The 15778-nt window shown below is 33.8% G+C and overlaps 3 protein-coding genes across 8 annotated transcripts in view; 2 read left to right on the top strand and 1 right to left on the bottom strand.

Moving 5' to 3' along the window:
* The window catches only part of LOC127871543 (dynein axonemal assembly factor 4-like), a 20431-nt gene extending 15424 nt beyond the window's left edge, over window positions 1-5007 (top strand). Inside the window, exons 9-11 of the mRNA XM_052414582.1 lie at window positions 1087-1159; window positions 1692-1797; window positions 2323-5007. Of these exons, the coding sequence (XP_052270542.1) occupies window positions 1087-1159; window positions 1692-1797; window positions 2323-2429 (286 nt within the window). The 3' untranslated portion in view covers window positions 2430-5007. The remainder of the gene's footprint in view (window positions 1-1086; window positions 1160-1691; window positions 1798-2322) is intronic.
* On the bottom strand, window positions 4216-15607 carry LOC127871546 (probable gluconokinase). 3 transcript variants are annotated; one of them, XM_052414587.1, is made up of 5 exons: window positions 15540-15607; window positions 14186-14216; window positions 13232-13318; window positions 6983-7026; window positions 4216-6714 (listed from the first exon to the last, which is right to left on the bottom strand). In XM_052414587.1, the coding sequence occupies exons 1-5, from the start codon at window positions 15590-15592 to the stop codon at window positions 6339-6341; spliced, it is 591 nt and encodes a 196-aa protein (XP_052270547.1). In that variant the 5' UTR covers window positions 15593-15607; the 3' UTR covers window positions 4216-6338. The 3 variants fall into 3 exon arrangements, with proteins under 3 accessions (XP_052270547.1, XP_052270549.1, XP_052270546.1); XM_052414589.1 differs by lacking the exon at window positions 15540-15607 and adding an exon at window positions 15213-15411; XM_052414586.1 differs by lacking the exon at window positions 15540-15607 and adding an exon at window positions 15242-15409.
* The window catches only part of LOC127871535 (FERM domain-containing protein 5-like), a 104134-nt gene continuing 103896 nt past the window's right edge, over window positions 15541-15778 (top strand). For 2 of the 4 annotated variants that reach the window (XM_052414564.1, XM_052414565.1), the window contains exon 1: window positions 15541-15778. In XM_052414564.1, the coding sequence (XP_052270524.1) occupies window positions 15674-15778 (105 nt within the window). In that variant the 5' untranslated portion in view covers window positions 15541-15673. The other 2 variants (XM_052414567.1, XM_052414568.1) reach the window with 1 other exon arrangement.

The following is a 15778-nucleotide window of genomic DNA, read 5'->3' as shown; positions in this document are numbered from 1 at the left end:
TGCTGATGTAAATCTTTCACAAATTTGATGTTTAAAATAAATTTAATTTTTAGCCACTGTCCATCAACAATAAGTTTATAAACGCTAAAATGACATCAGTGCCAACAAAAGAAAAAAAATCCACAGCATAGTATTTTATGGTAATATTTACATTTCATCATGCCTCTGTTCAAAAGAGCTTTATACTTAAGTAGAATACTTACTGTAGGCTGTAGCTGATTTATAACAGAGGCATCAGTTGCTATAACATGAATAGCAAAAAGAAGAAAATACCAAATGAATTTAAGCTCGGCAGTTTTCGGAGCGAACCCGAGGTATTGTCATAGCCAGCTCGTCGTCCGCCGTCCGCCATAGGCGTCGTGCTAAAACCTTAACATAGGCTCTAAAATCAAAGTGCTTCCACCTACAACTTTGAAACTTCATATGTAGATGCACCTTGATGAGTTCTACACGCCACACCCAGTTTTGGGTCACTAGGTCAAAGGTCAAGGTCACTGTGACCTCTAAAAAAAAAATAATCTGACAAGCTTTCGCCGCCGAGCGTAGGCACCCGTTATGCAGTGCTCTTGTTTGTTATGTGACAGATTTAGATGAATGGAACATTTAACATGCATAGTTTCAAGAGTTAAAGGAACTTGTTAACAGTTTTGCTAAATGATAATTAAAAAATATATATATCATAGATTTAAAAAAAATGTATGAATTATATTAAAAAAATAAAACAATCATTTGTTTGGTGAAGAAAGAGACCCGAGCTAAAATAAAGTTTGGAAGATTCCTCTTTAACCCATTTATGCCTAGTGGACTCTCCCATTCTTCTAAATTGGATCAGTTTATTTCCAAAATTAGGGATGTCTAGTATATTATTTTTTTACATGTATATTAAGAACATTTCTTACAGAAATTCATTTAAGCAAACAGCGCAGACCCTGATGAGAGGCCGCATCATGCAGTGTCTCATCCGGGTCTATGCTGTTTGGCTAGGCCTTTTTTCTAAACGCTAGGCATAAATAGGTTAAAACTATAAGCATTCCAGCTACAACATGCTTCTAGCAGAACCAGATTAACTTCCTTAACTACTTGAAGATGTTACTCCAACCGAGCAGCCTGTCATCTGAAAATGCGAAACTTCTTTAAGTGTATTGAAGATGCATCAAGGGTAGGTTTCTTAACATTATTACTACATGTATGTTTCTTGTGAAACAAGCATCAAAGTGATTATTGAAAAACTTTTGAAAACTGCAAGCTGTGATTTCTGATATTTATACTTGTTTGTATAAAGCTTTTTTATCTGGTTTGATATAAAGAAACCCATTCTTAGTCCAAGAATAGTTAAGTAAAACTGAAATAAACATTTTTCTAATGGAAAAGCAAGCAAGTCACTCATTCAACTAGATAAATAAGTGTTGATAGTAAAATTTAGATTTATAGCCCTTGGGTGATCTATTAACAATTAAGTACTTTCTATTCTCTTTCAATCATCCTACATTAAACCTGATTAATTATATGCATTAACAGAACAAGTATTGCTGATAGCCAACAGTGGCCATTACTAGTACACAAACTCTCTTTGTACTTAGAAGTAATAACATTCATTTGTGAAAAAGAGCACAAATAACAGATAAATTGACCTAAATAGGTTGTTCAATTTTTGTAAATAAAATCCCTAACTTGTGTATGCACAATTGAAGGCCCTAGAGCTCTTGGTTCCTGCTGTGCCACAGAATGCAGACAATCGGCTCAAGTGTCATGTGCGGCGGGGAACGGCATTCTGTCAGCTCGAGATGTATGTAGAAGGTAAGCCTGATAACAGAGTTTGCTAGTTAATTCATGTTTTTGTGTGTTTTTTTTTTAAATTTCAAACAGTTTTAAAGTCATCTCACATTGGTCACTTAACCCTTTGCATGCTGGGAAATTTGTCGTCTGCTTAAATGTCGTCTGCTGAATTTCTAAAATTAGCATTTCTTCGATTTTTTTCAAAGAATACTATCAGAATAGCAAACAGTTTGGCGTCTCATCTGGATCCAAACTGTTTGCAAAGGCCTTTAAAATTCGGTTCCCGCACTGAAAGGGTTAACCTACTAACACTTTTCCTGGGTTAGCTAGTAAACTAAAATGCACATACTCATGCCAGTAATTGACAACTGCATTACTTAAATCAGCAATTTGGGGGAATAGTGGCCATAGAAATATTTATATGACCAAAGCCCACATAACACACTACCAGCTCAGCTAGCCTTAATTCTTAATACTGGATACTCCTTTCATTTCTTATGACTGTAACTACAACAGCTTACTGTATGATATTTCTGTGCCTCTTAGGTCTCCAAGATTACGAGGCAGCCCTGAAGATCGACCCAAACAACAAACAGTTGCGGGCAGATTCTGAGAAAATCAGGCACATCATCCAGACAGAGACTGTGAGCTGAGATCTGCCAAGATGGGAAACCAGTTAAATAAAGAGATTTTTGTCAGGTCGAAACAAGTGTTGAGTGCAAAACTGTGTTCTCTGACATTTAATAGAATGTTAAACCCAATGGTTATTTTCAAGGTTAACTTGAGCCAGATATTTAGTATCAGCATAAAAAAGATCTGATACAAACTGTACACAATATGGACTTGAACAAGCCTGCTCCAATTTTCTATTTTTCTCTCATCAAAACGAAAAAATTATACAGAACTCCTTAAAATATATATAAATATATTTTACATATTATTTTTTTTTAATAAATATGTTCGACCTTCTCCTATATTGAGTGTAAGTATTGGGAAAACTGATATTGATACTAAAAATAGATAATCATTTGCGAACATACAACCAGTTTTTAGTTTCATTTTGTTTGTTGAAGACTTTGTATTTTTTTGTTAGCAAATATATACATACATATATATAATATATTGAAGAATCAGAATGCTCAAACTGTAACTAATTTGTACATTCAGTTTATTGTGAACAGTGTCAAGTTTGTACCATTTCAAACAAAAATGTGAGCCATGTATTGTGTAACTTCAATAGAAAAATCTTAGCCATGTATTGTATAACTTCGATACAAAAATGTAGGCCATGTTTTGTATAACTTCTATAAAAATGTAAGCTATGTATTATATAACATCGATACAAACATGTAGGCAATCTATTGTATAGCATCGGTACAAAAATGTGAGCCATGTTTTGTATAACTTAAATAGAAAAATTTGAGCCATATATTGTATAACATCGTTACAAAAATGTGAGCAATGTATTGTTTAACTTTGCTACAAAAAAGTGAGCCATGTATTGTATAACCTTGATAGAACAAGAGCACCGCATAACGGGTGCCACGCTCAGCTGCGAAAGCATGTCAGAATTTTTTAATTTTTTTAGAGGTCACAGTGACCTTGACCTTTGACCTAGTGACCCAACAAGAGATGTGTTTGTCAGAAACACAATGCCCCCTACTGCGCCGCATTGAAATAACATTTCTATTTATCATTTGATAGGTATAGAAATCATCTTCCTTTAAAGGTTATTACTTCCCTTGAATTTTGTCCAATCCAACCATGGGGGGGGGGGGGTCTCACAGTCAATTATGACCAAGTCAGACATCACTGACAACCAAGGCCTGTGGTTTAAAAGAGATCATAGCCAGAGTTGATCATGTATCTATGGACATAAGTCCACAGGTATGTGATGAACATCAAAGAAATTATAAGGATATCATTAAAAAAACCTTTGACAAATCAATCATTTGGGTTATAAATAATCAAAATAATAAATCTGTACAGTAACTGTGAAAAGAACTTCAATTCTTGGTAAGGAAATATATAATATGAGATTTATAATTATATAAATTACTTCCCTTGAAAATAATTGTCTGTAAAAAATCTCTATATTTTTAGTAGCAAATAATTAAAAGCCACTACCGTGACTGTAGATTCACCACTCAAAATGTGCAGCTCCATGAGATACACATGCCAAATATATAAAGTGGCTATGTTCAATATTGAATAATTTTCTCCCTTTTTAAATCTTATTACTTCCCTTAAATCTGTATTTTTTACCATAGACCGTAAAGGATGACCTTGACCTTTTACCACAATGTGTTTGTCAGAAACACAATGCCGCCTACTGCGCCGCTTTGATTTATTTAACAAAAATATATACGTGGGCAGGTCAGACAACTATGTCCATTTAAAGCTTATTACTTCCCTTGACTTTGTTTTTTCGACCCTAGACCTTGAAGGATGATGTTCACCTTGAATTTTACCACTCAAAATGTGCAGCTCCATGAGATACACATGCATGCCAAATATCAAGGTGCTATCTTCAATATTTAAAAAGTTATGGCCAATGTTAAGGTTTTAGCACTACGCCTACAACGGACAACGCGCTGGCTATGACAATAGCTCGGGTTTTCTCCGAAAACAGCCTCGCTAAAAATGTGAGCCATGTATTGTATAACTTGGAAACAAAAATGTAAGCAATGTTTTGTATAAATTTAATAGAAAAATGTGAGCCATGTTTTGCATTACTTCGATAATAAAATGTGAGCAATGTTTTGTATATATTTAATAGAAAAATGTGAGCAATATATTGTATTACATTGATACAAAAATGTGAGCCATGTTTTGTACAACTTCGATAGAAAAATGTGAGCAATGTTTTGTATAATTTCAAGACAAAAATGTGAGCAATATATTGTATTACATCTATACAAAAACGTGAGCCATGTATTGTATTAAGTTGATCAATACAAAATTGTGAGCCATGTATTGTTTAAACTTTGATACAAACCCTTTAGCCATGAATTGCTCTTCATACAATTTATTAAACTCTGCTTCTAAAATATGGTGCTGAATGCAAAACATCCAGAAATTTATTATGATTGTGTGTACAGTCACACATTTTCTTTCATAATTACAAATTATTTCATTGACATGTCTCATTTTTTACTGTATTTATTTTATTATTTATGATGGAACATGTTTTTTGTTTGATGTTTGTATAATAAACTTTAAGCAATTGTTGTTACTTGTTTTCAGGTGTCTTTAGTTTTGAGGCATTCACAAATGGTGACCTGATTAGTTTATTTCTTTTAAGCCATGATTTTGAATGAAAAGGGAAATACATCCTTGGGTTTTAACGTCTTTTTGATTTTAAATGATATTGCATAATAAAGTTGTATTTTCAAATATAAATTTGCTTCTTAAGAGATAGTTTAAAATCAAATATAATAATTTGCTACTCATCAATCTATAATAAATAAACATGTACAGACATCATTAAAAATGAAATAGTTCTAAAACGATTGCAAAATAAAGCTGTGCAGGCATTGTTACTATTTCATTCAAATGTATTTTGGGTGTACATGCATGTAGACATAGCTTGTTTATAGTGAATAACTTGAGTTTGGATGGACGTAGAGCATGGATATTTTTTGTTTACATTGTTTGGGAGTTAATTTGAGGCAAGAAGAGTAAAGATAAAGGTAATTGTAATTTAAAATTGACTTAAAATTTGAAAAATGGTTTTTGCTTAATAACTAGAGTTTGGACAGAAATATTGGGCTTGTTTTTTAGTAGCTTACAAAGATAAATTGCTTTTTATTTCATCTGTGACTGGTTGGGTTAAGGTAAATGACACTGCTTCTGTTTAAAGCTTGAGAAAAAGTGTTTCTGGTCAATAGCGGGAGTTTTTATGAGGTTATTTTATCTGATGTAGGTGGCTTACATGCAGGACTAGCTTGGCATTGAGTTTGGTACAAGTGGAATCAACGGCCAGGTCACACTCACCTAAAATATAAAAACTCTTGAGTTTTAATGGAAGTTACGCACTTAAACCCAGCTTGTGATTTATAAAGTTGATGATTGGCATGTTTAAAACCTATTTTTGTGGCGTTGCTTTGCTTATTTTTTATTGTAAACTTAAGTCAGAAATCTTTTTTTAGTAATATCACAGTAAAACATATTGGCTGTCATATCATAAATTCTTTATTATAAAAGCCGACTTTCTTCACACTTACAATTAGAAGTACATTTGTTAGCTCATTATTGCAATGTGGCCTTTGTGCATTTTCATTTGTTTTTTCTATGCCTTGCAGCCGAAAGGTCTCAGATTCGATCCCCATTGATGGAGCATTCTTTAGATCTTTTCAAAGACACAAAGTAGTGGTTATTCCCAGGAAACAGACTCAACAGTCTCTCTATAAGGCCAAGTCTTTCAAAACTATAAAGCTCACATGAGAAGGTCAAAACTAATATCTATCATATCAGTTTCAATATCAGCACTTTTGGGGGCATTTTGTAGCAGGCTTTTCTTCTATATCACATTTTACATAACATTGAAGTTTCTATTTTTACTACAAGTCCAATTTCTTCACAATCTCCTCTACGATAGCGTCACATGGCCTGTCAATATCCAATACTATTCCATTTTCATCTTCAGCAAGAGGCTCTAAAGTATCAAGCTGGGATCGCAACAGAGTTGGAGGCATGAAATGACCCTGACGACCTTCCAGCCTTGACCTTAACACACTTTCCTCACCAGCTAGGTGAATAAACACTAAATCAAGACCACCCTCTTCTACATGGTCACAAACATTCTGGACTTCACTTGTAGAGTTTTCGGCAGATGTCTTAGGTCTGTCATAAGTGGCTCCGTTTCTAAGAATATTGCGATATTGTTTCTTTAATGCTGAGCAAGTGACAATACCTGACTGGCTGCTGAGTTTTAAACTGAAATTATTTAAAACCAGACTTAGGAAGTTACATAAAATAAATGTGTGTCACATATTTTAATAACCATGGACAAATAGCTCCGACTTCATAACAATCTCTTCTTCTGAATATTTCTTAATTTTCCATGTTTACCGATAATATGAATGTTACAATACCTTTAAAAGACCTAGTACTTGTTAATGAAACCCACAATAAATTGTTAATTCTTTCAAAGTCTGTACAATATCTCTTTGAAATACATTCAAAGTTTGAATGTATGTCATACCTGTTCAAATGCTGATAAATGGCGTTTAACCAAGGCATTCTGTCCTGAAAAGAAAGGAAACAGATCGGAGGTGGTGTTAAACAAGAATATCAGTGAAACTAGTGGATGCTCCACGATGATGCGCTTTGTCAATCTATGTGATAATAACCACCTAAAAAAATCTATTATTAGCCTCGATGACCTTGACCCCAGTGACCTCAAACCTCATCAAAAGGTAGAGGTACATGCAAGGTACCTACATGCCAAATATGTAAGAGATCGGTCAAGTATTGCAGGCACTATGAGAAACTGTAACAAACTTGTGACTGAAAAATCTATTTTTAGCCATGATAACCTTGACCCAAGTGACCTCAAACCTCAACAAAAGGTAGAGGTCCATGCAAGGTACCTACATGCAAAATATGTAAGAGAATGGTAAAATATTGTACGGGCTATGAGAACCTATAACAAAATTGTGACGGAAAAATCTATTATTAGCCTTGGTGACCTTGACCCCAGTGACCTCAAACCTCATCAAACGGTAGAGGTCCATGAAAGGTACCTACATGCCAAATATGTAAGAGATCGGAAATATATTGAAGGTGCTATGAGAAACTGTAACAAAGTTGTGACATCAAAGTATATTATTTGCCTCCGTGACCTTGACCCCAGTGACCTCAAACCTCATCAAACGGTAGAGGTCCATGCAAAGTACGTACGTGCCAAATATGTAAGAGATCGGTAAAATATTGAAGGCGCTATGAGAAACTGTAACAAAAGTGTGACAGAAGGAAGTAAGGAACTTCAAACTGGCAACTATATGCGCCCCGAAAATTTTCGGGGAGCATAATAATATTTGGTAATTAACTTTTCTGGACTTGATCTCAATCACTAAAACAGTGTCCTGTACGTTTATTATTCATATTGCAGCAATGAGATGGATGTGAATTAAAAATTGACCTGGGGACATGAATTCCACATGTTAGTTTAGCACCACCAAAAACTGACCCACTCTGTTGATAGTCTTATCTATCATGCAGTAGTTTTTTGTTGATTGTATTTCTTAACCCTTTTAAATACCACTTAGATACGTTTTTGACGCATTTGTAGTCCCTTAGAAAATTAATTTAATAAGGACTTTTCTTACTAGATTCAAGTTTATATAAGGCTTCATTTCCTACCCTTAGATATTGATGATCAGCAAGCAGCATAAAACCTGAACAGACTGCAAATTCCTCGCAGGCTGTTCTGGTTTTATGCTGTTTGCACATAGCCCTAAACCAGGAGAAAGTTAAAATTATTTAACACTTTTTCATTAAATAAGAATTTGTCAACCAGATGCATTGATTTTTTTGAATTAGGATCAAACCATACACAATAAATGCTAGAAAAATATCTTTATGAATTTCAAATGATAAGTTGCTGGAATGGCAACGGGCTTATGAAGCCACAAGAGTGGTATATCACAAGAAATGAAAGCTTATTTAAACAAGAGCTTTCAAACTTAGAGCTTATTGAAAAGTGAGCCTATTAAAATGCATGATTATTGAAATGAGAGCTTATTGAAACAAGTGCTCATTAAAAACAGGAGCTGATTGAAATGAGTTTATTCAAACAAGAGCTTATTGAAATGTGAGCTTGTTGAAACAATAGCTCATTGAAAAGAGAGCTTCTTGAAACGAGAACTTATTGAAACCAGAGCTTATTGCAATGAGAGCTTATTAACGTTACAGCCTATTGAACTGAGAGCTTGTTTAAATTAGAGTTTATTTAAATGAGAGCTTGATGAAGCAATAGCTTATTGAAACAATAACTTATTAAAACAAGAGCTTATTAAAACTGGAGCTTATTTAATTGAGAGCTTATTGAATAAATAGCTTATCAAAATGAGGGTGTATTAAAACAAGAGCTTTTTGAAACAAGACCTTATTAAACTGAGAACTTATTGAAATCCGAGCTTATTCAAGAGCTTGTTGAATCAAATGCTTATTGAATCAAGAGCTTATTAAAACAAGAGCTTTTTAAAACAAGAGTTTATTGAAATGAGACGTTATTCAAACGAGAGCTTATTAAAATGAGTGCTTATTGAAACAAAAGCTTGTTTAAACGAGAGCTTATTGAAACAAGAATTTATTAAAATGAGAGCTTATTGAAATGAGAGCTTATTGAATTTAGAGCTAATTGAAACAAGACCTTATTAAACGAAAGCTTGCTTATTGAAACAGGAGCTTAGCAAACTGAGAGCTTATTGAAACAACACCTTAATAAAACGGGAGCTTAATGAAATAAAAGCTTATTGAAACAAGATTTTATTAAAATGAAAGCTTTTTGAAATGAGAGCTTGTTGAAATGAGAGCTTATTGAAACAAGAGCTTATTGAAATAAGTGCTTAATGAAACATGAGCTGACTGATACAAAAGCTTATTGAAATAAAAGCTATTGAAGCGACAGCTTATTAATGGGCTTCATAACTTTTTTACACTTTGTGGTTTAGGAAAACTGATGATATTACCAACTTTTATTTAATGCTTTCCGGTGGTTTATAGAGAAATATCAGTGAATTAAAACTGATAATTTCACTGTTTCAAACAGTGAAAATTATCAGTGAGAATTATCGATAATTTTCATTGTTTACTGTGAAATGACGTCATTTTTTTGACGAAATGACGTCATTATCCCAGCAAAATTCGTTAGTTAAACTCTTGAACAATGTATATAAACTGTGAAAAATGCATTAAATAAAAAGAAAATTTGTTGGATTCGGTGGATTATCGACTTTAATTCACTCGTGATCATAGAAAACATATATTTTCACTCGTGGCTGCGCCACTCGTGAAAATATTATTTTCTATGATCACTCGTGAATTAAAATCGATAATCCACCGGATCCAACAAATATCCTCTATGTATGCAAAAAGTCATTTTTGTTCTAAATTTTGTCAAGGTCTTCTTTGAACATCTTTGATTTGCTGACGTTTTAATGATTTCATGAAAAGTTCCATATTTGAGAGTGATAACTGGTATCATCCTTAAACAGGTATCATGAGCATTTCTGTGCTTACATTTATATTTGAAATATCATTATAATTATTTGGAAGCAAAATGCAATGTAGATCAACATGTGTAATATACAATGTAAATCGCATATTTCAAGAAAACCTATTAAAGCAAGATTATACGCTTTTTATATGTGTTAAATTGTAATATATTGATAAAAATATGTTACAATAACACAAAATGAGCAAGAAAAATTATTCATTTTTGACAAATTTCATAAAATGCAGCAAAGACAAATTAGCGCCCTTAGCTGATTGTGACGAAGATATTTCGTACATATTTTCCTACAATAACCGAAGCATTCGTCTTTTTATTAGGATCAGAGTAAGTGTTTGTGTGTCGTATGAATGTATATCGTTGCAGGAATTTAAAATGAACCGTTAAACTAAATTTAGATTCACATCGTACATGCATGATATACATGCTGGTCAATTCGACTGTACAGACATTTTCGATTTCAGAATTAAATATCTGGCTTATTTCGTGTTTTACGACACATTTTCTTCTTAACTTTTATTTTAATTCATATTGAAATATATGTATAATAAGTTTTTTACACATTTTATATAAATTCATATATATTTGACAAAATCCTATAATCTCACTTTAAAACATAATAGTTTATTTGCATACTTTACTTTACAAAACCCCAATACTTTGCAAATTCAGGAAACTCTAATCTAATGTTATATTCCTAATAAATACTTCAAGTTTAGTAAAACAAGAGGGCCAAGATGGCCCTTGTTCACTCACCTGAGAGGAGTCGGTTCATTCAATCTTTACCACATGTCAAACTTGACCTAGATATTGTCCAGACAAATATCCTGGTCAAGTTGAACCAAAACTCTGGCGTATGGAGTGTTATTGTTTTTTTAAGATTTGACCTTGTTACCTATATTTTGAGTTAACCCCCCTTTCCAAACATCAAACTTAATTGCTTACAAAAATAACAAGGGCTGTTTGTAAAACATGCATGCCCCCCATATGGGCTGTCAGTTGTATTGGCAGCCATTGTGTGAATACGTTTATTGTCACTGTGACCTTAACCTTTTACCTAGTGACCTGAAAATCATTAGGGGTCATCTGCCAGTCATGATCAATGTACCTATAAAGTTTGATGATCCTAGGCCTATGAGTATTCTTGAGACATCATCCGGAAACAATTTTACTGTGTTGAGTCATCGTGACCTTGACCTTTGACCTAGTTACCTGAAAATCAATAGGGGTCATCTGGTGTCATGATCAATGTACCTATGAAGTTTCATGATCCTAGGCGTAAGCTTTCTTGAGTTATCATCTGGAAACCATTTTACTGTGTCCGAGTCACTGTGACCTTGACCTTTGACCTAGTGACCTGGAAGTCAATAGGGGTCATCTGCGAGTCATGATCAATGTACCTATGAAGTTTCATGATCCTAGCTAGGTGTAAGCGTTTTTGAGTTATCATCCGGAAACCATTTTTCTAAGTTGAGTGACCTTGACCTTTGACCTAGTGACATGAAAATCAATAGGGGTCATCTGCGAGTCATGATCAATGTACCTATGAAGTTTCATGATCCTAGGCATAAGCGTTCTTGAGTTATCATCCGGAAACCATTTTACTGTTTCCAGTCACCGTGAACTTGACCTTTGACTTAGTGACCTGAAAATCAATAGGGGTCATCTGCGAGTCATGATCAATGTACCTATGAAGTTTCGTGATCCTAGGCGTAAGCCTTTTTGAGTTATCATCCGGAAACCATTTTACTGTTTCGAGTCAACGTGACCTTGACCTTTGACCTAGTGACCTGAAAATCAATAGGGGTCATCTGCGTGTCATGATCAATGCACCTATGAAGTTTCATGATCCTAGGCGTAAGCGTTCTTGAGTTATCATCTGGAAACAATCTGGTGGACGGACTTCTAGAGTGTTCACATGTTTTCACTAAATACATATAGAGAAAAATGCCCCGCACACTGGCGGCCATGTTTTTTCACCGATCCGGACCATTTTCGAACTCGTCCGAGATATCTATAAAACCAAAGTTTTGACCAACTTTCATGATGATTGGGCAAAAATTGTGACTTCTAGAGTGTTTACAAGATTTCTCTATAGCCAAATAGGGAAAACTGCCACTATATACATATAGAGAAAAATGCCCCGCACACTGGCGGCCATGTTTTTTCACCGATCTGGACCATTTTCGAACTCGTCCGAGATATCTATAAAACCAAAGTTTTGACCAACTTTCATGATGATTGGGCAAAAATTGTGACTTCTAGAGTGTTTACAAGATTTCTCTATAGCCAAATAGGGAAAACTGCCACTATATACATATAGAGAAAAATGCCACGCCCACTGGCGCCCATGTTTTTTCACCGATCTGGACCATTTCGAACTCGTCCGAGTTATCAATAAAACCAATGTTTTGACCAACTTTTATGATGATTGGGCAAAAATTGTGACTTCTAGAGTGTTTACAAGATTTCTCTATAGCCAAATAGGGAAAACTGCCACTATATACATATAGAGAAAAATGCCACGCCCACTGGCGGCCATGTTTTTTCACCGATCTGGACCATTTTCGAACTCAACTGAGAAATCAATTAAACCAATGTTTTGACTATTTTTCATGATGATTGGTAAAAAATTGTGACTTCTAGAGTGTTTACAAAGTTTCTCTTTAGCCAAATAAGGAAAACTGCCCCGCCCACTAAGGGCCATGTTTTTCAACGGACCGGAACCACATTTGAACTCAACCAAGATATCATTAAGACTAACATTTTGACAAAGTCACATGAAGATTGTGCATGAAATGTGACTTCTACAGTGTTTACAAGGTTTTTCTTTTTTTTGACCTAGTGACCTAGTTTTTGACCCAGCACGACCCAATATCAAACTCGGCCAAGATTTCATTGGGACAAAGCTTCTGACCAAGTTTCATGAAGATGGGACAAGAAATGTGGCCTCTAGAGTGTTTAAGAGCAAATGTTAACGGAGGGACGGACGGACGTACGACAGACAAAGACCGGTCACAAAAGCTCACCTGAGCAATCAGATGAGCTAAAAACATCTTAATAAGACTTTGCTTACTTGATTTCAGAAGCATTGAACATTTCCTTAGAATCTTCATGTCTAGTATTACAAACATTATCATATAATAAATAAATCAATTTATTGATTCATGTTAGACAAAACATTATGAGTACATTAATGGAGGAATTTAATATTACCTCATCAGTCAAGGGCAGCCCTTGAGACATTTTGTTCTTGTTTGATTGTGAATGAAAGTCGTCTGCATCAGCAAACATCCAACCAGTCTGAAAATACACAAAAATGCACCATCTACTGATACAATACAATCATTTTATTATTCCCCACAGATAAAGGGATAAAGTGGTAGATCTTATTCTCACTGCTTGTACAAGTGTGCATGCTTTTGTCCATCACACTCTTAAGGGTGCAACGCCTACATTTTGCCACATTTTGCGCAAATTGTAAAATTTGTGTGGTTAAGTTCTTGTTTGAGAAGTTATTGTCCTTTGTTAAAAAACAAAACATATAAGCTTCTATGCGCAACTTCTATATTTTGTGTGCAATGTTTGCTAAGCTATAAAAATAGAATAATCTCCAACTGCTAAGGAACATATTGTCATGTAGTTTAATTACAAATAAAAGCTTCTGAGCACAGTTGCGAATTATTACCTTTAAACAACAAAGCATCTTGTTTCAAGTTAGTTTTCATATTTAATGTTTTTTTTATAAACATTTTTACTAGTACAATGTATCATAATTGCTAGTTTAATTAAGTTTTCTTTTTTAAGATGATTATAATTGTTCACAAGCAAACATTTATATTACTGCTCAGTTGATGCTGGATATTAAGTACCATTGGCAGAAAAATATACAAGTTTTGATTATTTTATTTGTTCAAACTTTGTCTATGAATAATGATAATTTTAGGGATTAGGAGCACTTGCTATCAGACAGACTGCATATACACATATGGTGCACAATCCATGTGGTGTCTTAAAGTATAATGTTTTGTTTAAACGTAAGATTTCAAAACATGACAGTTTCATGCAAGAGTTATGATTTATATAAACACTTTCAACAAACTCATTCCACAATACTTCACGGCTGTTGTTAATTCCCGTTTACGGTAATTACCTTTTAAAATGACTTACTTTTTTGGCCAAAGCTTCACCAACTGTCGTCCTGTAAACATAAGATTGTTTTAATGGTGAAAATTAAACTAAAATGTATAGACAGGGCATAGTGTTGGTAAATCTGGTCAGAGCTTCTTCTCACCATTGCATTACACAGTAAAATTTAGAATTTTAATTTCCATTTACTTTAAAGCAGGAACAAATTACTCTGTTTAAATGTATTACTTTTGAACAATAATTGATATACCCTACATAAAACATAAAGACATCAGTTCAATTGAAACAAATTCATTGCTATTAAAACTCAATTGCAAACAGTGTGATTGGATTTCAAAAAAAGGATACTCTTTTCCCTTAAAAAGTATGCATTTAATGGTTTAATGTCAATTGTGTACTGTTTTGAAAAAAAGTTTGACATATATTTCATTTGATAAACATATATAAATGTTTGTAGGCACATAAAAATCAGTTGTATTAGAGAAATCAATAAAAATGAAATATACATGAAGAGATGCAAAATGCATGCAGGCTATCAATAGACTCATATTTATATGAGGTTGATTACATCTAAGTATTTGGACTAGATACCAATAATGTGACATTATTGCAGTAACATTTTCACGAAAGTTCCAGGTAAGATACTTTTATAGGAGTTTGTTCATTATGTACTGCAGCCTGCAGGTGTGTATTAAACATTAATTAATTTCAGCAATATAGCATTGTCACCAGATACATTTGTTTCAAAAAATGAATATCGTTTGATGGAGCATTTTAATACATGTAAGGGCCTATGCGATGTGTTATAAACATAAATAAACGTGACTTAACGTCATACATGTACATACTCCTATATGTAGTTGTTGTGGACTCTGTTCCATACAAAAAAAGCTCAGAATCCACCGATTACGTCTATTTATTAATCTATCTAGTCTATCTATAAATGAAAGTGACATGTACATTTATGATATATTATTAATCTGGTGATAACAATTTTCCTATCGTTTTAATCACATTTATCTTACGTATATAGTTACATATTCTGTACTTTTGTATAATTATACGTGAAACAATTACTTTCCACATCCACATACACCAATAACAACGACAATCATTTCTGTTTTAGGGCGATCAAAAAAAGTGAAGCTACTTTCAGTTTCACTCAACCTTGACCCATATTGAACAGTCATTAATGAGATCATTTCATTCTAAAAAGAGGCAACGCGGAAGTGTTGTTTTCTCTACAGCAAAGTAGAAGTGATCATTGAAAATTTATTTAAGTTTGCATAAATAATATATTGTTTATGACACTTTCTACAAAATGGATACAGTTTGTGTCGCATATGCATAAAATTAACAGCAAGGATTCACGCACGTTATAGCATAATCGGGCACCTGCTTGTAACCTTGACCTTTGTAATTGATCATGTGACTCAGAGTTTCCTTCAAGCGGTTAGAAAGAATTTGATCAAAGCGTCGGAGTGACCGGTGTTGTTTTCGTGGATTAAAATGACACTTTTTCGAAAAAGTAAGAGTAAAGGGGACTTGCAACAGGAGTTTCAGACAACTGTACGATTCCTTGATGATTCGGAACCGATCCAGTTGTCGTTTACG

This window comes from Dreissena polymorpha, chromosome 3 (genome assembly GCF_020536995.1).
Source record: "Dreissena polymorpha isolate Duluth1 chromosome 3, UMN_Dpol_1.0, whole genome shotgun sequence".
Taxonomy (NCBI): Eukaryota; Metazoa; Mollusca; class Bivalvia; order Myida; family Dreissenidae; genus Dreissena; species Dreissena polymorpha.
The sequence above is the reverse complement of the archived record's forward strand: the minus strand, read 5'-3'. Positions and strand labels throughout refer to the sequence as shown.